A 23515-nucleotide genomic window follows, 5' to 3' on the forward strand; every position below is an offset into this window, starting at 1 on the left:
GCATATTACTACCAGCAATGTAAAAGAATATCCATTTCACTACATGGATAGGGGTTTTTAGTTTCTTTAATTGTATTCTGCATCAGTAAGTACATAATTTCTGGAGAGTTGTATGTACTGTGTACATTGAACAATATTATTTTAGATATATTTGACTCTTGTACAATTTATTCTCAGGTGGTGGGTACATAGTATATATTTTTTACAGTTGAAATATTTTTTGTGTGTGCGCTGGGTTGTTACTCTGTGACACTGCACTACTGTGTTAAATGCCCAAACTAAAGCATTAATTTTTTTTCTAAGTTATGTATTTTTGTGGCCTTGACAAGTGAGCCAGTTCTTTGGAGAATAAGCAATCCTGGACTGCATTTTAGGACAATGAGAAGTGCCAAAGGCATGAGAGAGAAAGACTAATGGATAGGACACTAGACTAGAAATCATGCTCTAGGTTCTATTCCCAGCTCTATTTGTCATTGTGTATCATAGTCAAATTTGATTAAAGAAATTTCCCAATCTGTAAAATGGGGATAATATGTCTCACCTTACAGGGATGCTAAAGGAATTAATGAAATATTTTTTTCTAATACATTTTATGTTCTTCCAAAAGTTCTAATGCTAGGGTCAAATACTAAAATCTATCTAAAATTTGAATAGTAGAAAATGTTTTGTTATTACACATTCAAACTTTTTTATCCCCAGTTTAGTTTATTAAGAACCTAAAGCCTTTATTGGTTTCTTATACAAAGCAGGGGTTGACTCCAGGGTTTCTCCAAATGTGGCAAAACCGGATATTTGTCGTATGAATGATTAGTTTCTGCTTTATAGCTTACATACACTTTACATATATTCTTTCATATTTATTGTATATTACATTAAAATGCAGGAAGGAGAATACATTCTTTAGAAAACCCACCATAGGTTAATGTGATGAGACAAAAAAATAATATAAATATTTTGCTTTATTAATTTATGATATTTCAATTGAAGAAACGGACAATGAAACAGTGGAATGAAAAATAATATACCCTCATTACTTGAATGAATTTTTTTTCTGAATCTTACAAAGTTATATCTATAAGTCAATCTTCCTTTTGCTAATCTAGAAACAGTACTATTCTAAAAACAGTGGAAACCTTGGGATTAGTGCGAGAGTTAGGTGACAAATTTAAATAATTCTTAAACCTCATTTAGAAATCTTCATTAAAATTCTCCTGGTGAAGAAAATACTATTTCATTTTCTTCAATGCGACTTTGAATTCCTTGAGGACAGAGGCTATGTCTTACCCATGTTTGTATACTCAGTGTCTAACAGGTAGTAGGTGTTTAGTAAATGTTACTGAATCAATCTGCTGGTTGAGATAAAAAATAAATGCAGGCTTAAAGGTTATCTGGTTTAAGAAAAACTAATATACTGTAGGAGCTAAGAGGTTCTTTGAAATAATTAATATCTTAGGTAAAATAATAGTATTTTATATACACAATGCACTTTTGTAAGGACTGAAAGCATTTACCACTCTTCAAAATTTACATTTCTGGTATAGAGGCTATACTCTGTATCAATATTTTAGATTGGTTTTATTTTGACCACCACGAGCTTGTGCTTTGTGTAAAGCCATATTATTTTCTGGGGCAAGAGTAGAACTTTTGCCCTTTAGTTTTTGTTTTATTTTTGCTTTCAGGGACTTAGCCAATTTAATAGTGAGCCTGTATCAATTTTTAATGTTCCAAGAAAAACTCCTTTCTTTGAATGCTTTGAATGCCAGAAATATTTCAAAATAGTTTTAATATTTTTTTTTGCCATATTGGCTTATTGTTTGAATTGTCACAAATTCATTGTGAGTTACACATCTATAAATTTACTAATGTATATGACATTTCTTATAAAAACACTTCCACCATGCAGATTTTTATGCTTCAGTAAATGAAACTTAATATTGGAGGGAAGAAACCCCTTCCACCAACCCTAGGCGTTTCTAAAATTCTACAAATACAAAGTGTATGAAACATTGAACAACAGATATATTCCTAAAAAATCATTTAAATCATTTTTTAAAAAGTCACTGCCCTTGAGGAAATCTGCTGAATGAGTAAAACTTATAGTGACCCATGAATGAAGTAAAAAATTATGAGAATAATGATGGACCAATAAGTAATCTCAGGGGTACATAATCTGTTCACTTCTGGTATTTATGCAGAGGCATAGAATAAAAGTAGACATCTTATAAGTCATATGGGACTTGGAAACCCAATGAAATATGGCACGTGCACATTCTCTTACACTTGCCCCCCCATCCCTTGTGTGTGTGTGTGTGTGTGTGTGTGTGTGTGTTTGTGTGTGTGTGTGTGTGTGTATGGCATCATGACTGGCACATAGTACATTCCCTGATGATGATAGGGCAGGCAATAAATATCTACTGTATACCTAATTATATATCAGGCATAGTGCTGGATATTTTATATTTATTTATACGTAAATCCTCAAAGTAATTCTGTAAGAGATAATAAAACAGAGAAAAAATTTTCTTGTACAGTCAAACAGTATTCCTCAGTAGCAGACACTGGATTAAAATCAAATTTCCATGACTGCGAATCAGTTACTGCCTGCCAACCACTGCATCTAATGAATTGAGCCAATCATTTATAATGTGTTATTGGTTTTGTATGTAAATACAATTTGTGACTATACATGCTTTTAGAGGGGAGACCAATCTTTGACATTACTTGAACAACTCTGTCAAGCAGGACCTTTAATGCATGTTTACATTGCCCTCCATGCTTAGAGTAAGGCCTTCTTCCACCTAGAAACTTTTGTTATATTCCTTGACTAGGTGGATCTGCATAACAATATTAATAATTTCCAGCAACATGCCACAACTTTTGAAATAACCTGAGGAAGCTTCAGGTTTTTGATTTTTGCAAGATCCCTTATTTTTCCCAAAGTCACATGTCATATATTAATAGCAGTCGTATCTTTTGAGAGTGTTTCGCCCTTAATTGTACTAGTTGGAAATGTCAGAATACTGCATTAACCTACCGAGCTCCAGATGGCTGACTTTTTAAAAATTTTATCTTGTCTTGTTTTGTTTAAAGGAATGTGGAACTGGCAACAGAGCCCTCTAAATGATGTCAGATTTGGATAGTATAAATTGTGTTTAATATCAAGTAAACATGTGCCTAAAAATTCATGGGTTGTACTTTTTATTCTTTGCTGTATAAAACCCTCACTGAATATATTTGATAAGTTGAAAGTCTCATTCGTTTTGTGAGGAAGTTTATAGAGATTACTGATAATATTAACCATTGAAAATATTTAACATCTATATCCTACTTTGGATAGTACAAGAAAACTGAAGCCTTTTGGAGGTGCATGCATGTGTGTGTGTTGAATTGTTGGATTATATTAATTTTTTGTGAGAAGTAAATGGCATGCTAAAATAATTATTTATAGAATATAGACCATGAAGAAATATAATGTCTAAAACAATTATTTTGAGGAAACAGGAATGTGTGTTCTCTTATGTTCAAATTCACTACTTAGATCTTTAGAGGTAAGAATGCGAGCAGCAGAAACAGATGGTTGGTAATCTATAAAAGTAATGCCATCATATCGGGTAATGTTATATCGCTGTTTCCATTGACATTACCTCTAACTATAACATGATATGTAGCACTTATGGGCCAGAACATTGTTTATACTTTTATGAAAACCCTATGAAGACTATATGCTCAAGTACTAGCTCAATATTCTTATAAGGGTGTTCTTTAAAGTTAGGGTAGGGCTTTGGGCTAGTATTTTGAGATATTCCTCGTATACTATTTGAGAACTAAAATTGGTTCTTATGCAGCAGAGATTTTATTTATTACAAAAAAGCTTGAATAACACCTATAAATCCATCGCTGCTGTAGAAAATAAACATAAATGTTTGAATTCGTTAGGTAAAATCAGTTTATTGAAATTAAACCAAAAAACATCTGCTTTCATGTATTCTTAGAATTTACATATACTCATCTAAACAAATCATTCCTCTTTTAAACACTAACCAGAAGACTGTCCCACTAAAATACTATTTGATTCCAAAGATGTCAGTTTCTTTAGTTAACCTGAATATTTATGGACTAACTGATTTTACTGTAAATAAATGGTCACTTTAATGTTGCAATAATTTTTAGAGGTCAGCTCATAAAAAGTCAAAATGAATATTCACTTACATACATACAAATTAAAATGCCCTCTCACTCATTCTTGTCTGTCTGTACTTGCTGCGTGCTTCTAAATGTAAGCACTGCTAAGGTTTCATACTTGGCCTTTTCTTCTCACATTCTATAATCTCGATGAGAATCTTGAACACAACTTTGTTAGTATTAATACGGAGACAGTGTTGCTTAGTGGTTAAGCACATAGACCTTAGAGTCTGACAGACCTGGGATGGAATTAAGGCTCTACCACTAACTAGTAATGTGACCTTGCCCAGGTTTTCTAAGCCCCAGTTTCCCGATCAGTAAAAATGCAGATAACATCAACACATCAGAAGGGCTGCCTAACCCTGGGGAAGCCTCTTAGTTCCTCTCTCTCAACTACCCCAGCATTCCCATTCCCTTCCCTAGGTGAAATAAGTCTCTGTCTTAAATGACTCTCTTATCCAGTCTTTTCTTTCTAACCGCAATGATACTGGTTAGCGCACATCATCAGATTTTTCCCTAATTATTTTAAAAGACTCTAAACAAATCTGCTTCCATTCTCTCTCCCAGCTGCTTCTCCTCACCTCCTTGCCCAAGCCATCATTTGAAATACAGATATGTTTGTCACTTCACAGCCTAAACGCTTCCAGTGCCTTCCTCTCACCTGTGGCAGTTTCTCAAATTTTAGGAAAATAGAGACCCCTTTTAAAGGAAAAGACTTCCCAAAGACCCCTGTGTTGACTTAAAATATTTTAATTATACAGTTTAAATATGTGCCAACACAAAATAAGATGCAAATGATGCCAATAGGTCTTATACAACTTACAAAATCAAATATACATGTTAAATAAAAATATAAAACCAATAAAATTTAAATTAGCTTTAAGTGATAAATGATTTGCTGGATCTAAATTTTCAGTCACAATGTAAATATGCTACAATGTAGGCATTTTTGAGTTCTCTGTGCCTACAGTGCCATAGGATAACCTAATTGTGCCACCAGTGTTCTCTGTTTGATCTGTGGTTAAATTTTGATTAGTATAGCATGCTGCCATGCCATTTGCTCTTTCTTTTGAGACAAATGTATGTTTTTTACTAAGGCCATATTATTAGCCTGAGATAATTAAAGCTCTACTTCCCAGTAACAATGTGATCCTAGCTGCATATATGAATGCTGAGAATAAATGGCAGGACTTGGTTATAAGGTCGTTATCTAGATGATTCAGTTTATGTTAAGGTTTATCACAGTATCTTAAGAAATAAAATTATAGAATTCTAAATTACCTTATATAACTCAAAAACCATTGAGATTATATTCAAGGATCCTAGTTTGAAAAACATTAGCTCTGAGTTCCAGGTTTATTGATATATTAGCAAATCCCCCAACATGGCATGTTCTCTTATGACTCCATGTTTGTTGTAACTTCTGACTGAAGTCGCCTTAACTGCCATGGATGAACAGATTTTACAGCTTGCCTGACTTTCCTTCTTTCCCCTTTTAAAGAGAGTCAAGTCCACTATTCTTCAAACTCCCATACCAGCCCTTATCTACTTTTATCATATCAGGGCAGTTGTTGCCTTGCTTGATAATGGTTCGCTTATTGTTCCTCACCACACTTGAAAAAGTATAAGCTCTGCAGTAGCAAGGATATGTCTTGACTTATCCCCCAGTGCCTGGAATCTCATGGGAAGTCAATTAATGTTGAGTGGCAATATTCTAATATGAAAAGGACACCACATGCACAATGAGAAATAGATGCCTTGTGTCTCCGTTAGTGCTGTTTTGTGAAGAAATTGAAAACCTAGAGAATCAATGTGCATGCAGAGAATATGGTGGTCAATTAAAATTGTATGCTTTAAAAAAGAAAAGCTTCTGCTTTAGTATGCATATGATGGCATACTCCAAATCATAGATTCAAAAGGGCAGGACCTGTGAGATCATGTAGCTCAGTGGGTTTAAAACTTTATTTTATTTAATATCAGAGCAGCTAATCCATAAGGAATTATATGTGGAATATGAATATATAAAGCAGATAAATGTGTAAATGCACTCATTATTGGGGGAACAGAGGACTTGGGGACTGGAGCCTTCCTTTTTGCATATCCTCTCCTCAGCCCCTAAAGCAGCCCCCAAAACACTTCAAAGATCTCTACGGATCCTCAGAATACAGTTTGAAGATGATAATAGTCTTCTCTTATCTATGGTAGAAATCCTTTCCAAAGCATCTTGGAAAGTTAGCAGCCATGTCTGCCGGAATAATTTAGGTGAACAGAAAACTAATAGCTTCCCAACCGAAATATTTCTTTCACTAGGCAATTGTTAAAGAAAGTACTCATTAAATTAATGATAAAATAATATATAATGATACCAAACACTAATTGAGTGTTTATTATATACCAGACATTGTTTTACCTGGATTCTTATTTCATCCTTACAACCAGCCTGAGGGTATATACTATATTGTTCCCATTTTGCAGACAAGGAACCCGAGGAAGGCAAGTAATAACTTGACTAAAAATTCATAGATCTATTAAGGGTAAGGAATATTTCAGAAACTTTTGCCCACTTTCCTTTTTTTGTTATAATCCTCCATTTGGAGCAAATTATGCCCCTTTGAAGATGGTTTTATACTGTCTTCAGAAAGGAACTCTATAATTTGGTTTCTAGCTTTGCTTCTGACAATTACTTGCTGGTTATGTAGTCTCAGAGAAGTCAGGTCTTCTCAATGACTGAATTTTCGCAACTATAAAAAAATGGTTTTAGTATATCATCCCCTGTTGTTAGACTCAGATGAAATAGTATGCAGGAAAAGTTGTGAAAGCTGTTTGTGCTATAGAAATGTAAGGTATCATTGATCTCAAAATCTATCAATCTCATTCAGTGCTGGGGGCACACATCCATTTATTTACATGCCACTTAGTTACAGTTCTTTTACTTTTCCTTGTTTTCCTGTCCTTTGGATATTTTACAATTGATGTACTACCTCCTATCAGCAGGTAGGCAAGGAACTGATAAAATTCAGTGTGTTCATTTTGTCTGATAGCGCTTACTAAAATGTTTGCAAGGCTAGGGGTCTGAAAATAATGGGGTAATTTTTTTGTTTTGTGGAAGGAATTTTTCTTTATTTCATTTACAATTTATAGCTTCATTACCTACTTAAAATGTGGTTTATATCTAGGCCATAAGAAACATTTATAATCTTCAAAAGTATTATTAAACTGGCTTTGTTACAACATCTAAAGGTATTCTTGGAATTGGATTTATAAAATGGTAAAGCAGGGAAGGAAAACATTATATTTAAATATCTTCATAGTCTTTGCCCCAACATAATAACTGTTGATAAAGTTTTCACTATTGTTCCTGTCTTTAAATAGTGTAGTGAAGATACTTGCTATGCCAAATAAATTGGTTATCCTGTTGGACATTATCATTGATCATATCCTGCCCATTTTTTAAGTCGTTATATACATAGATGAACTTTATTTAAAATGATAAGTGTATCTTTTCTCCTTTCCTAGTACAGTGGATGGAGTAAATATACTGTGATTACAAAATTGAGGAAAGAAGCTACTATACGGGTTCTTAACCTGTTTTGTGCCATGGGCCCCTTTGACAGTCTGGAGAGCCTATGGATACCTTCCTAGAATCATGATTTTCAATGTAAAATATAAGATACATAGGATTAACAAGGAAACCAATTATATTAAAATATACTTAATCAAATTGTTTTTAAAAATTTCATAATTTTTAAATTTAAAATTTCAAAAATTTTAAATTTTTAAATTTTTAACACATTCCGGAGACATAAAAACTTAACTTTCACACAAAAAAACCTGCACATGGCTGTTCATAATTTTTTTCATAATAGAGAAAACTGGAAACAAATGAAATGTCCTTCAACAGGTAAATGGTTAAATAAACTGTAGCACATTCATACTGTGGAATGCTACTTGGCAATAAACAGGAACAAACTGTTGATATATGCAATAACTTGTATGACTCTCCAGGGCATTATGCTGAATAGTAAAAGCCCGTGCCAAAGGATTACATACAGTACAATTTCATATAGATGACTTTCTTGAAATGGAGACTATTTCTATTTATAGACATGGAGACTAGATTAGTGGTGGCTGGGGTGGAGGGTTGTGGGAGAGAGGTGGATATGGTTATGAAAGGCCAACATGAGCGATCCTTTTAGTGATGGAACTGTTCTATATCTTGATTGTAGTGGTTGAATACATGAATCTATATATGATCAAACTGCATAGAACTACATACATACACAGCACACACAAATAAATACAAGTAAAACTAGGGAACTCTGAGTAAGGTAGCTGCGTTTTGTCAATGTCAACATCCCAGTTGTGATACTGTAATATAGATTTGCAAGATATTACCATTGGGGGAAATAGATTTCTCTGCAATATTTCTTACAATTGCATGCATATTTCCGATGTCTCAAAATAGTTTAATTAAAAATTTAGTCACAGTAATGTCCTTCTTTATAATATTTGTTAAATAGCAAGATAAAGTAGGAGATTGTACAACTCAAGTAATTTTGAAGAAGTTATGAGCATAAATAATAGCTGAGATTTTTCCACAAATGTGTGTATGGCACAATAGGAAAATATCTGTGGCTTCTATTGGTGACTGAGTTGCAGATGTTGCTAATACCACTCTATCCTGTTGCTTACATAAATGAAAAAAGTACTAAATTTAAGTTGTAGGTGACTGAAAATAAAGATGTTATTTTTCTCCTTCCCGAATTGAGATCCCAGGTTAAGAACCCCTGGATTACATTATATCTATATATCTCAAGGGCCTCTGTCAAATAAAGGATAAACATAATGCTTATTCTGTTTTCCTTGAGTACTGTGGATGGTGATAAGGGCTCATAAAAAATGCTAGTAGACACACTTTAAGGTTTTAAAGATTTTCTTGGTATTATTCACCCATAGGCACATTGTTCACCATAATTGTTTAACATTAATTTTAAAAGGCAAGTATGGGTAGATGTTAGGTATAGAATAGACTGCATATTTATTGTTTCATTTGACAGAGAAACATGTCAGATTGACTGCATATTATCCAGATTGACTAATATTGAATATCATTAAATATTTTAATTTGCTTTTACTAACAAATCAATTAATGGTGGGTTAGCCTTTCATTATGGATATCTGAGAGTGTCTAGATCAAAATGAGGCTGCTGTTTTATAAGAAATGAAGTTTAGGCCGGGCGCGGTGGCTCACGCCTGTAATCCTAGCTCTCTGGGAGGCCGAGGCGGGTGGATTGCTCAAGGTCGGGAGTTCGAAACCAGCCTGAGCAAGAGCGAGACCCCGTCTCTACTATAAATAGAAAGAAACTAATTGGCCAACTAATATATATAGAAAAAATTAGCCGGGCATGGTGGCACATGCCTGTAGTCCCAGCTACTTGGGAGGCTGAGACAGAAGGATCGCTTGAGCCCAGGAGTTTGAGGTTGCTGTGAGCTAGGCTGACGCCACGGCACTCACTCTAGCCTAGGCAACAAAGCGAAACTCTGTCTCAAAAAAAAAAAAAAGAAATGAAGTTTAGCATTTTGAGATAAACAGTCTACTATAAAATATCACCTTTTTGTTTCAGTTAATTTTAAATTATATTGTATATTTAACTGAATAATTATTTGACATTATTATGAGGCATTTTCCTTCCAAAAGAAGTAACAATAAGGCCCCAGAATTTAAATATACGTGTAGAGTTTCTTTGTGTACTTGACATTTCCAATATAAATTGAACACCCCTAATCCAAAAATCCAAAATCTGAGTTTGCTCCCAAATCCAACATGAGGACACAAGTGAAAAATTCCACAGCTGACCTCATGATGGGTCACAGCCAAAATGTAGTCAAAACTTTGTTTCGTGCATAAAATTATTAATGTATATAAGGTATATATAAAACAAATTTTGTGTTTAGACTTGGGTCCCATCCCCAAAATATTTCTATGCTTTTGCCAATATTTCAAAATCCAAAATACTTCTAGTCCCAAGATGTTCAACCTGTAGTACATGTGCATAAGGAATGATTTAAGTATTCATTCTGTGGTGGTCTTAGATTCTATAGTTTGAGGGTGAAATGCTTAATTGATATTAATATACAGAAGTGTCAATATGTAAACAATAAAAATTTCATCATAGAAAACCTTATACATTTCTTTCATTAAACATTTAACTAATCACATTTAAGTAAGTTTAGTTAGTCAAATCCTTTTGGGAGAAATGGTATGTATCATCTGAAGAGTTATGATGCTTCTTCGTTGCTGTACAAAAGCTTATTTTCCCTGCCCTAGGATTTGGGATATGTTCTTTTATTTTGTGTATTACTTTTGCCCTCTGAAAATGCCTTAATTAAAACAGTGCTTCCTGTCATAGGAAATGACACTATATGAGGTTATCTCATGATAGTAATTTCTGCGTAGGTTTCCTTCTTACACACCTCAGTTGATAATATGGAGTATCTTTTATCCTACATTTTTCCTTGCAGTTGAAACAATATTCAATGAAAATTTCATATAAAATTATTTGAAATGTAATAATATTTATGATACTTTTTGTATTTTTTAATGAATTACTTTACTACTCTCCCTTTAAGAGATGTTTTTCTTATATAAATGGAGAGAAGCCATCTAAGGGTTCAGCAATATATTCAGAGTTGAACAGCCTACCAAATACATCCCTATTACAATAAATAGGTAGGTTCACTGGAATTGGGCACTTATTTTGTATTTCCTTTTCATACTTGAGCTCAAGGAACTGATGATGAGGAAAATGGCTTTCAATTTCTTATGCTTTTAAAGTTATAGGAGCCTCTCAAAGAACAACACTGTGGCCCTCTGTAGATATAATTACAAATTTGTTAATCTATAATGTGTTTTCAGAGAGCTACAGTGATAAATAAGAAATTCACTTGATTAAAATAGCCAAAGAAACTTTACTACATTAGAGTTTATAAACCATGGTCAGTAACACTACAATATTACTGTTTTCATGACAATATTGTCCTTCCTATTTGAACATGATACCACTGATAGTAATTGCTATCTGTGTGCACACTGTAGCTGAAAAGACCTGTGTACAATCAATAGTTCTATTCAGTGTCTGCAGCAAGATACCTTAACAGCTTAGAACTATGAAGCTTTTTCTCAAATTATAAGTAGATCTGTTTTTACATTAAAAAATGACAGCTCATGCTCAGACTAAGTCTATCTAAACTCAGAAGTGGTTATCTCCACTGCAAACTGAAAATGTTCTTTTTAGAATATTACTTGTCTGATTTCGATATTAACATTTCATATTAGAGTAAGGGGAAAGTGTGTTTGTTAAACTGACCTAAAGTACCTTTTGGCTCGTTGTGTACCTTAGAATAATACAAGCACAGTCACACTGACAAGTATCTCCATCCTAATGATTTTCAAATTAAGGACTGGCTTCAAATTAGGAAAGCTTTTTGTTCACCTAGCTTTGGAATAGCATGATGTACGCTAATTGCTAACTTTGCCTGCATTATTTTTTAAAGATCAAATGGGCACAGTGGTAATTTTCATTAATCTCATACAGAGCAGCTAATTAAAATTTCCATTATTATCCATCCATTATCTAGTTGTTTCCTTTGTTCAGTGTCAGAACAGGATGTTAATAATAAGCCATTCTTGTATTACAGCCCTATTAACTATAGTGAGAATTAGTTTAATCTTTTGCATTGTTTTGTTTTTAGGTGATTTCTTTAATATTATGTTGCACCATATTGATTATGCTGACTATACTTTGACACTTTGACATTTTGTAATAGAGATTTGAGAATTAAATACCTGTTGCTTTAACTTTTTATTCAATATTGAGAAAAAGCAGCATATGGTAGAGAAAGGAGTGACTCAAGGACCAGAATATTTGTTTTAGTCTCTTAACCTCGCTAATTATGTGAAGTTGAGCACTGACCTGGATTCTTTATTTTTGCAATGAGGATATTAGAAGAGGTGATCTTCAAGGGCCAGTCCAGCCTTAATATGCTATCATGTTTTCATAATTTTCAAATATGAACTTATGTTAAAACCTCAAAGTTCTTCTAAGCCTGGTAAAAGGCATTTTGTTGTATAAAGTTATATATTTTCTGTCATGCTCCATTAGATTGTTTGCTTCCTTTTCTTATAACCACAGGGTATCCTAAATTACATAATTTAAACTTGTTCCTAAGACTTGGGTGGATGTGAACCACAAGGTGATGGGCTGACCCCATTGTCCATAAAGAGTATCTCAGCCATGACCATATGTCCCAATTAGACCAATCCTATTGAGAGTCAGTTAGAAGAAGGGAACTAACATTTTCTGAGTAGCTTTCTCTGTGTCTATGAGATACTACATATGCAATGCCTGTTTTAAGCACTTTATATGCACTGTCTTAATCCTCATAACAAACCTGAGGTGTAGGTATGTATTACCTCTATGTCATGGGTGAGCAAACAGGTTTATAGAGATTAGTTAGTAGCATGCCCAGATTACTAGAAGGTAAATGACTGGGGCCATAATCCAAACCAGGTGGCAAAGTCTGAGCTGTCCTCAGCATGCCATACAGCAGGAGTCCTCAACCTATGGTGAGTTGTATAATTATATTGCATTATATGTTACAATGTAATAATAATAGAAATAAAGTATACAATAAATGTAATGCACTTCCACTGCCATACAGTTTCTCAGTTTACCTGTTCTATACTCAGCATCTCTGAATATGTTGTAACTGAAAATCTCAGAACTGTAACAGTTTGAAGCAAAGCTAAACTAAACTTAGACATTTCAGCATGTTGAACCTCATCAGTCATTCACTCATTTGTTTATTCTTTTCCACCTACCCACCCACCTATCTGTTCATTCAGGAGTATGTATTGAGTGCTTCCTTGGTGTCAAGCTTTGTCTAAGATCAGAGAATGCAGTGGTGAATAAGACAGGCAAGGGTCCTGCCTTATGGAGCTTATATTTTAGTGGGGAAAACATAGCAAACAACTAAATTGCTAAAAAAGATAAATTTTGGTAGAGCTAATAGTATAAATTATGTTTAAAATGGTATTGTGATGATAACTAGCATGTGGAGGGGAGAAAACTATTGGGCTGAGACTTATGTGATGGTAGCTAGCATTGGAAAGATTGGGGTTAGAGTCTTCCTAGCAGAGAAAATAGCAAAATACAGAAGTCATTCAATAGGAATAAACTTTATATACAAACCTCTAGGGGGTGATCAATAGTGCCTTTTTATACATTAATTAAAAAAATAACTTGGAGGATTATATGAAAGTGGTATGTAACTGTAGACTTATAAAAGTTTAATTTCTTATACTAGTAGTTATCAGTAAATAGAGCCATTGTTACTGTAGAACTTTGTATTATTCTGTAGAAAGTGAGTTGGGTTAGCACAAATTTTTTCAAAATTATGCTGTAATTATTGTTATTCTTTGTAGAATAGAAGATGCACACATAAGTCATAGGAGTGTGAACAGGATTTCACTGTGATGTTTTTACTTACGGTGCCATCTATGTGGAGATTTATCCAGCCTATTCTTGAAAATTTACTGTATCTTGTAACAAAGCAAGAAAAAGAAAGTCAGTGGCCATTACACAAAATATGGGAGTTAAAAGTATGAAATTGTATTCTGCAATTGTTATGGACAAATTCACTAATAGCACACTTTTTTTGAGGCTCACTAAATACAGGCACTGTGTTAAACCCTTGGCACACGTGGAGTTCCCAATGTAGAAGAGAGGCAGATGCAGATAATGATCTCTACCACAATATTTTAAGTGCTATAGTAATGGTAATATTGCCACAGTGCTAAGGGAATAGAGTTCCCCTACATGTTGTAAGCCTTTATCAGACTTTAAACATTTAATTTTTAATGGATTTTTTTAAATTTAGAAATTAAGACTGATTTAGAATTTATATATTGAGGGTATTCTCAATAAAAACCCAAATAGTGTGAAACCCTAGGGAATCCATTTCTCATTATTAACACATTTTTTTTTAAAGTTCTATATCCTCTAATGATAATACTTCTATCCAATGGTGAAACAATTCCTTTCCTTATGATATCCTCATGAATATCATATTTCCTGTATCATATCCTTATGATATCACATTTCCTTATACATATGCTTAGATACTTAGCAGAAACTGAGTATAATTTGTATGAACTTGAAAGATAGGACTCAAGCTAGAGTCCTTTTTTTTCTTTCATTAATTTTGGTATGAATCAAGCTAGTCTTAATTCAAGGAGATACATTTATAGTATAGGAAAGGCACAGTTATGATTAGGTATATCTAGAATGTGAAAGTATGAGTTTTTAGTACAGTGAATGTGTTGACAGTGTTTTCCTCTCAGCCTTTTCCCTGAACTACTTATATAGTTATTGCAAGGTTAATGAAGCTAAGGAGCTGTGATGAGACAATGAGTTCTAGAAATAATCCATGTATATTGGAAATTAAACTAAAAACTAATGGCTATCAGATAAATGTATTTAATGACATTTTAAGATTAATCTATAACATGGGAGTAATAGGAAGGAATAGTTGGGAATTGGTGAATAACACTATGTTGTTTTACATTTCAATAACCATTTTCACTTGTTTTTAAAGATAGACTGATAGATACTCTGATGTTGTTCAGTAGATTTGGGTTAGGTTTAATGTTTTATATTATATTAAATTTACTTTGCTATATTTGGTGGAATTGAATATAAATATCTTAACTAGGAAAATTAATAAGATGATTTTTAAATACCCATCCTCTGAGTTAAGGAAGACCAGCTAATGTTAATCCTAATGCCTGGATTGTAAATTTAAGCACCCCTGTCAGTGACACTTTGTGCAATTCAAGTTCATATTCTATTCAGGTCATCAGCACCAGCAGTGTAATTTTCTTCTAAATGAAGGTGAGGGGAATGTTGAGATATACACAACACAATTTTACCACGTCAATTCTGTGATAGAGAATTTTTAAGTGCCTAGCACTCTGCACATATTTTTATATAGTAAAATATTTATATATTCTATGTATTATTTCACTTTGAACTTTTAAAAAAAATGTTGTTCGTCTAAAATGCTATCTTTTTTATTTTACAGGGTGGGCTGAAAAACAGCAAACATGAATGCACCCTGTCTTCACAAGAATATGTTCACGAATTACGATCTGGTATTTCAGATGAGAAACTTCTTAACTGCCTAGAATCCCTGAGAGTTTCTTTAACCAGCAATCCTGTCAGGTAGGTGGCTCTTATCATTTTGGTATGATTCATACAATTTGTAATATATATAATTGTTTGTAAATATAATCAATTATGTTATCTTAATCTCAAGATTGTCTGAAGTCTGATGTTAGTTAATAAAGCAGCAATGTCAGACTGTGAAGTTGTAAACATTTAAAAATACATTTAGTTAATTGGATCTCTAATAATATTCAATTTTAAGAATATAAACATTATTATTTAATACCTCTTTGATCATATAAAACATAGAGCCAAAAGTTAAATAACCACATTTACCTTGAAATCTATTTGTATACTCAGTTAATTATTACATATTTATTTCTGAAACAAATTAAGTATATTGGCTCCATGATTTTATTCCTCTCAATTTTGAGAAGTTGCCTCATTCAGAAATGAGGGGGGATGGGCCGGGCGCGGTGGCTCACGCCTGTAATCCTAGCACTCTGGGAGGCGGGCGGATCGCTCAAGGTCAGGAGTTCGAGACCAGCCTGAGCAGAAGCGAGACCCTGTCTCTACTAAAGACAGGAAGAAATTAATTGGCCAACTAACGTATATATAGAAAAAATTATCTGTGATGGTGGCACATGCCCGCAGTCCCAGCTACTTGGGAGGCTGAGGCAAAAGGATCGCTTGAGCCCAGGAGTTTGAGGTTCCTGTGAGCTAGGCTGATGCCACGACACTCTAGCCTGGACAACAGAGCGACACTGTGTCTCAAAAAAAAGAAAAAAAAGAAAAGAAAAGAAAAAAGAAATGAAGGAGGTTGGACTAGTAAAAATACATTTTTATAAATGTGGCAGGAAAGGCTTAAAATTATACGTGGGGCTTTAAAAAAATGTAGTAACCACTGGCACACCCCAAAGACTTCTGGGATCAGGCGTGAACCTGGCAGGCCCTGATTGGCTGGAGGCAGCTGCAGTCTGGTAGCTGATTGGCTACACTGGTAGCGGGAAACTGGTTGTGGTGTCAAGCACCGGGCATTTTGTGGTAGCCCTCAGCCGAGCTCAAAGCCAGTCTGTGGAGCTCCCTGACAAGAGCCAGACGCCACCTCCTTCTCTACCTCAGCTATCTGTAAGATGAGTAAGAGTGGGTTTGGAAGCTATGGCAGCATGTCTGCTCAGGGTGGGGCTAGTGGAGGCAGTGACCAGCCATCTGAGGGAGGTGTAGCTCCGGCTACTAAGACCTCTAGACCCAGGGCCCGAATCCAGGATATTATACCTTGTTGTGTGAACCAGCTGCTCACCTCTACGCTGGTCGACAATGTATTCAAGATTAGGGGAATTGTAGTTTCCCAGGTCTCCATCGTGGGGATAATCAGGCAGGCAGAGAGGGCTCAAAATGGTATTATTTATAAAATTGATGATATGACCTCGAAGCCAATCGAGGCCCGGCATTGGCTTGGTAGAGATAAAGTCAAGCAGACGACTCCGCTACCAGTCGGAGTATATGCTAAAGTGTTTGGCATCCTTAAGTGTTCCGCGGGAACAAAGAGTCTTGAGGTATTGAAAATCCGTGTCCTGGAGGACATGAATGAGTTCACCGTACATATTCTGGAAACGGTCAATGCACACATGACGCTGGATAAAGGCCGTGAGGAGACCGCTGGGGAAAGTGTGCCTTTGGCCCCATCACAGAGGGATGACGTCAGGGAGTCTGAGGAGAGCCTCATCCGGAAGGAGGTGCTGCGTTTGATTCACGAGTGTCCTCGACGGGAAGGGAAGAGCATCCAAGAGCTCCAGACCCAGCTCTGCGGCCTGAGCATCAAAGCCATCAAGGAAGCGATTGATTATTTGACCACTGAGGGCTACATCTATTCCACTGTGGATCAGGAGCACTTTAGATCCGCTGATTAAGGAAGCAAAAGCATCCTTTCATTTTCCGAAGGCCCTTGCCTCCAGCTGTGAGCAATTTTGAACTGTTGACTTTTAGGAAGTAGGACTTTTCAACAAAAAATCTGAACTGGCATCCTTTGGCAACTCGCTGCTTTTCCAACTGCTTTGAACTGTTTGGTTGTTCTAACTATTTGAAGCTCAGAGGGAGATGGCGATGGACAAATTGACTGGACTCTGTAGAATTTACCATCAAAATAATGGAAACACTCTAGGATGGATGATTTTGGGGGGGAGAAAAGCTACAGAAAAAGTTGAAATTTATTATTTAGCTTCTTTGTAAAGAAGTATAGGGGCTTCTTTTTCTGAAATATCTACATATTAGGAGAAACTAGTTGCAGTCAGGGAGCCAGCTAAGAGACAAAAACAAAAAAAAAATTTTATGTGTTTGAACATTAGACTTATTTTCCATGTTTGGACTTAGCTTATTATAGTCATATTGTTATCTCTTGCTAAATATAGTAATTGATTAATTCGAATGTGCTAAAGATAGTGATTTATGAATTCAAATGCTCAATTCAAGCACTTCTTGTGTGATTTGCTCTTATTACCAAAGGTTTATGTTTTCTTAAAATTAAGATCACAATGTGTTTAAATAAATACTTCATTTTTGCAGCATCATCTTTGAGTACTTTTCTTTTTTTCTTTTTTTCTTTTTTTCTTTTTTTTTTTTTTTTTTTTTTTTGAGACAGAGTCTCGCTTTGTTGCCCAGGCTAGAGTGAGTGCCGTGGCGTCAGCCTAGCTCACAGCAACCTCAAACTCCTGGGCTCGAGCGATCCTTCTGTCTCAGCCTCCCGAGTAGCTGGGACTACAGGCATGCGCCACCATGCCCGGCTAATTTTTCATATATATATATATATATCAGTTGGCCAATTAGTTTCTTTCTATTTATAGTAGAGATGGGGTCTCGCTCTTGCTCAGGCTGGTTTTGAACTCCTGACCTTGAGCAATCCGCCCGCCTCAGCCTCCCAGAGAGCTAGGATTACAGGCGTGAGCCACCGCGCCCGGCTACTTTTCTTAAAATATGGTAAAATCAAATGATTATTTCAAATGCGATGTGATATTTGGATTAAACTGCAATTTATTGTAGTTGCATGGTACCTGGATGCCAAACTTTCTGTAAGTTTGATGTGGTGGTGAATTGAGGCTGCTATATTTAGTAACACACTCTGTTTTATGTATAACAGGATATTTTTCTTAGAGCTTAGGCAAACAGAAAGTCATAGGAATATGAAACAGCAAGTTTAACGGAAATTTATTCTAATGTTTTATTAAAATGCTTTTGAGTGATTTTTTTTTCTAAGTACATTTGAAAAAGGTAGCTGGGCCGGATGGCTCATACCTGTAATGTAGCACTCTGGAAGGCTGAGGTGGGAGGATCCCTTGAGGTGAGGAGTTTGAGACCAGCTCTGAGCAAGAACAAGATCCTGTCTCTACTAAAAAAAAAAAAAATAGAAAAAATTACCTGGGCATTGTGGCACACACCTGTAGTTCCCAGCTACTTGGGAGGCTGAGGCAGGAGGATGGAGGATTGCTTGAGCTCAGGAGTTTGAGGATGCAGTGAGCTATGATAATGCTATTGCACTCTAGCTTGGGTGACAGAGCCATACTCTGTCTCAATAAAAGAAGAAAAAAAGCTTTTGTTTTATGTCCCTGAGAATTAACAGTTTTAATTATCCAGAATAAATTTTTTTCTTTTCTCTATATAACATGTTATATCATAGTTGTAATAATATATTTTAGTGTACATTATATTAATTATGTGACCTTTAATTGACCATTAAAGTAAGACCTCAGTTACACAAAGACTAAAGATGGTCTTTAAGGATGATCTTTCAACGTGCTGGTTTTTTTACTTTAGAGGAAAGAAAAAAAATACATATCTGTTTTTGAATGAGTATATTATATCCATTATATAGTATTATATATTATATGTATGAATATTATATATATATTTAGTCAGGTAGAAGAGAAGAACATCATTTGTCTTAATTGGTTTATGAAAACAGGGTGCAAAAACCAGAAAATCCCTTAAATGGACCATTGCCAGTAATCAATACTGTCTGTCAGGAAAACTATCAGCAAATGGCCTCTCTTTGCCATTATAAAATCTTAATACCAATTATTGCTTAAGGTTTGTGAGGCATAAACTTTTCTTCCCCTGGAAAGCAAATAAATTGTAAATGGCATTCTTGAAAAACACAAATGGATAGCATAATATAAACTTACGATTTAAATTATGACATTTTTGAAAATTCAAGTCTTCACAATCCTAAAAAATATTCTGAAACACTGTTGAAAAAGGTTACCTGTCCTGGGGAAAATCGTACTGGGGGCGGGGCAATGAGAGGTATATTTCTGCCTCAGAATTGTGCTAAGAGAAATATTCTAGGATAGCGATCCCCAACCATTTTACACCAAGGACTGATTTCATGGAAGACAATTTTTCCATGGGGTTGTTGGGGAAGGGGGGAGGCGGAGCTCAGGAAGTGATATGAGGGGAGGCAGCTGCTGTAAATACACTTGATGCTCACTCTCCTCTTGAGAACTCGTGAATATTACCATTTAAAAAAGCTTTTAGAAATCTGCAGAATAGAAATTTATTTAATTTTACTAATACAGAGTTTCCAAATATTTTTTATTTAAAAAAACCATTTTATTACTTAGAAATGGCTATAACCATTCCAAAATATAAACTACACCTTCTGTTTCTACCAGATTTAAACCCACCATAAGCCATAAAATTTTGCTCTCTAACCTTCTATTATAAAAAGGCTTGACCCTCAGAGAAACCAACAAATAAGCAACCAAACCAACATAGCAAACAACTAATTAGCCTTTTTACTGAACAGAGACAAATAAGTAAATGAAAGCAATGAAACAATAATAAAAAATCATAAATGGAGGAAACCAATACAGGGATAAATCCAAGAATGAGAATAATTTATATAAGAAGGAAGTTATACAGAAAAATAGAGAAAAATAGGCTATAGAAGAGGAAATCACTTCTATTGCATAGTGTCTTATGTAGCAGTAAAGGAATTCCTGAAATTCCTGAAATAAAACAAGAATCATGGAATATTATTGTTTTAGTGTCCTAGGGTTTACATAACAATTACCACAAACTGAGTGGCTGAAAATAACAAGAATTTATTCTCTCACATTTCAGGGGGTCAGAAATCCAAAATTAAGATGATATCAGAGAGCTCCCTCCAAAGGCTCTAGGGAAGGATTTTTGCCTGCCTCTTCCAGCTTCTGGCATTCATTGGCCTGTGGCAGTGTGATTCTGATCTCTCCCTCTGTAGTCATTTGGCCTTCTCTATGTCTCTGTGATTTTCCATCTCTTATAAGGACATTCTAGTTGGATTTAGGGCTCATCCTAATCCAGTACTGTATAATGTTATCTTGAACCTTACCTTAATTATATCTACAAATACTCTATTTCCAAATAAGGTCAAAATATTCTGAAGTTCTGGGTAGATACTATTTAACCTACTACAATTATGCAAAGGAAAATTATCCATAAAACCATTCAAATAGCACACATAAGCTAAATTCTGTCTAGGTAACAATATAATTATTAATATTTCAGAATGTCTGAAAAATAAATTCACGTAGGATTATCATCGTTAATGAAATTTTGTTGGCTCTGTTACCTTTATAAAGTAAAATTTTCTGTAGTACTAAATTCTGAGAGGTAGCATGTTATGATAAAGTCACACTAAAATGTGAGTTATGAAATCTAATTTCTAGTTCTTGATCACTCACTGTCTGTTGTGATCTTGGTTCAGTCAGTGGACCTCTTTGGGTCTCGGTTTCTTCATACATAAATGAGATTGGAACCTTCCAGTTCTAAACTTCTGTGTTCTGTATTCTGTTTTGCTTAGTTTCAATCCTATTACTTTTGCTATTGGAACTAGAAGATTAGTGTTTAGAAATTATTTTGCAGAGTGAGAAAAATGTTCCTCCATAAGGCTAGAAGATTTCCTTGCATTCCATTATTTTCTTGTATTTATTAATATATTTCCTAACCCCAGACAAATATTTATAATTTCTTTTAATTTTGAAGAAAGCAGTTTCTAAAATTCTGTTGCATTACTATTTTTCACACTTGCTGTTCATTAGAACCTGGACATTTGCCCTTTCATTGCCGATTTCCCTCCTTACCACAGTTATAACTGGTTCCAAAAAAAATGTTCTTTTTGTTCTTACCCTAGTAAAATACAAAATAGATAAGTGCACCCACATACATATACATACTGATAGCCTTACTAAACATTCTCAAAGCATGGTAATTTCGGAATATTAAATGGGAGTCATGAATTTCAAATTCATATGGTATTTAATCACTCAGATGATAAAGGTGCTAAGAAAGTCATTTCATTATATTATTTTCTGCTGAAGGCAAATATTTAAAAATACCTTTTATAAACCATCATTAACTGGTCATATCCCAAATCACCCCCTTACTATACCTTCCCTCAACATTGATTTTTTTACTATATACATTTACCTGTATCTGATTATGCTCTATAATTGTTCCATGCATGTATGTCTGCCTTTCTCATTTAGGTTTTAGTCTTCTCTGGGGAAGAGACCCTCTTGCCCTCTTATTTGTTTCATGATGGCTGGTACTGTGTGATTTTTTTATATACAATAATGTGTGATTTGATGTGGGTGTTGACCCACCATCAGTAACAACCTATGCTTTTCCAGCAGTGAAAATGAATTTGCATTAATCTGGCACTATTTTGTGGCCATGCATTTTTAGATGTAATCAGAAAAAGAATGACGCTAATAACTTCCTCCACACAGGAATGAAACCTATTAGTTTGATTTGAATCATATTCATAAGCTACAGACAACATAGCATGGTTTACACAATAGTCTTTTTTATAGTCACATGATGAATTAACAGAATTGAATGTTTACAACTCTGTTTAACACCCTGAATATCCATGCTGTTTTAAAATAAATCCCAATCTTGCCATCACAAATTGTATTAGACTTTGCACATACCATGGTGTGTGTGTGATTTAGAATGAAAACTGCATTTTTTACAGATTTTTGTTTCTATTCCTTTTCTAAAGTTTATGAAAGAAAGCAGTGCCTGCTGAGAAATGACCAATGAGTTTGAACAATTTTATTCCCAGCCAACCCATTATGAGATGTATAGGTATTTGGTAATACATTTTATGAAGATCCAAAGAAATGTGCAGCAATAAATCATTGTCACTAAGGTTTCTTAGCATATGACAAAAACAGCAAATACTGCTTTGGAGAATAGTATCACAGAGTTGTGATGGTGTAGAATTCTTTTCAGAGTTGTTGCTGAAATTGCCTCACAGTTTTAGGGGTATTTAATCCCACTAGGAAACTATTTGCTTGGGATCTAGTTATCTGCCAAACTCAAGGTAAAGTATTTGTGTTCACTTCCTGTGATAATAACTTCCTCAGCCAATGTTTCCAAGCAGGTGAAAACAGATAAACTATCTTTTAGAGTTTATAAATGTGCACTTATTTGTATTACTCTGTAATGTTTGCTTTTACTTGATGCTCTCTTATTTCCCTTTAGATTTAAACATATTTTTCTAGTGTATTAATATACATTTTAACATAATCATCATAATGAATATAGCTGCATCTTGACAGCAATACAAATTAGGAATAGAAAGCACTTTCTGAATTATGGCTGTTAATAACTATTTAAACAGCCTGTATTAAACTTATTAAAAGCTTGGCAAAGCAGCGAACACTACTTAGAAAGTTAATATAAAGGTAGGTGCAGATCAATACTCTTAGAGCATTTTGCAGGGGACTACATATGAAAAATGGAATAATAAGAACAATTTTTTTTACAATGTAGATATGTGAACAGGATTTAAAATTGTGAACACATCTCACAAAGCAGCATTATGAGTAGTGTTACTAAAGCAGGTTTTTTAACATTGATAGTTTGAATTTGTTTGCTTTAACTTTCAAATGCATAAATCATTTTATTAAATAGAATAACTCTATTACATTTATACATAGAAGAGAAAATAGTAAATTCATTGCAGTTATGTCAATTTATATGCTTTCTGTTAAAATTATGGTCAACAATTTGAATTAACATCAACTATATCTAAGCTCATGTGAATAAGTTGGTACTGTAAATATTAA

At 34.4% G+C, this 23515-nt stretch overlaps 2 protein-coding genes across 4 annotated transcripts in view; both read left to right on the forward strand.

Moving 5' to 3' along the window:
• DIAPH2 (diaphanous related formin 2) overlaps nucleotides 1-23515 on the forward strand; it is an 824298-nt gene that overhangs the window by 163063 nt on the left and 637720 nt on the right. For all 3 annotated transcript variants that reach the window (XM_075999380.1, XM_075999381.1, XM_020285092.2), the window contains one exon: nucleotides 15325-15464. In XM_075999380.1, the coding sequence (XP_075855495.1) occupies nucleotides 15325-15464 (140 nt within the window). The remainder of the gene's footprint in view (nucleotides 1-15324; nucleotides 15465-23515) is intronic.
• On the forward strand, nucleotides 15471-17992 carry RPA4 (replication protein A4). The gene has a single exon (XM_012738563.3). The coding sequence runs from the start codon at nucleotides 16541-16543 to the stop codon at nucleotides 17315-17317; it is 777 nt and encodes a 258-aa protein (XP_012594017.1). The 5' UTR covers nucleotides 15471-16540; the 3' UTR covers nucleotides 17318-17992.

The sequence above is a fragment of the Microcebus murinus genome, chromosome X (assembly GCF_040939455.1).
Source record: "Microcebus murinus isolate Inina chromosome X, M.murinus_Inina_mat1.0, whole genome shotgun sequence".
NCBI classification, from domain to species: domain Eukaryota; kingdom Metazoa; phylum Chordata; class Mammalia; order Primates; family Cheirogaleidae; genus Microcebus; species Microcebus murinus.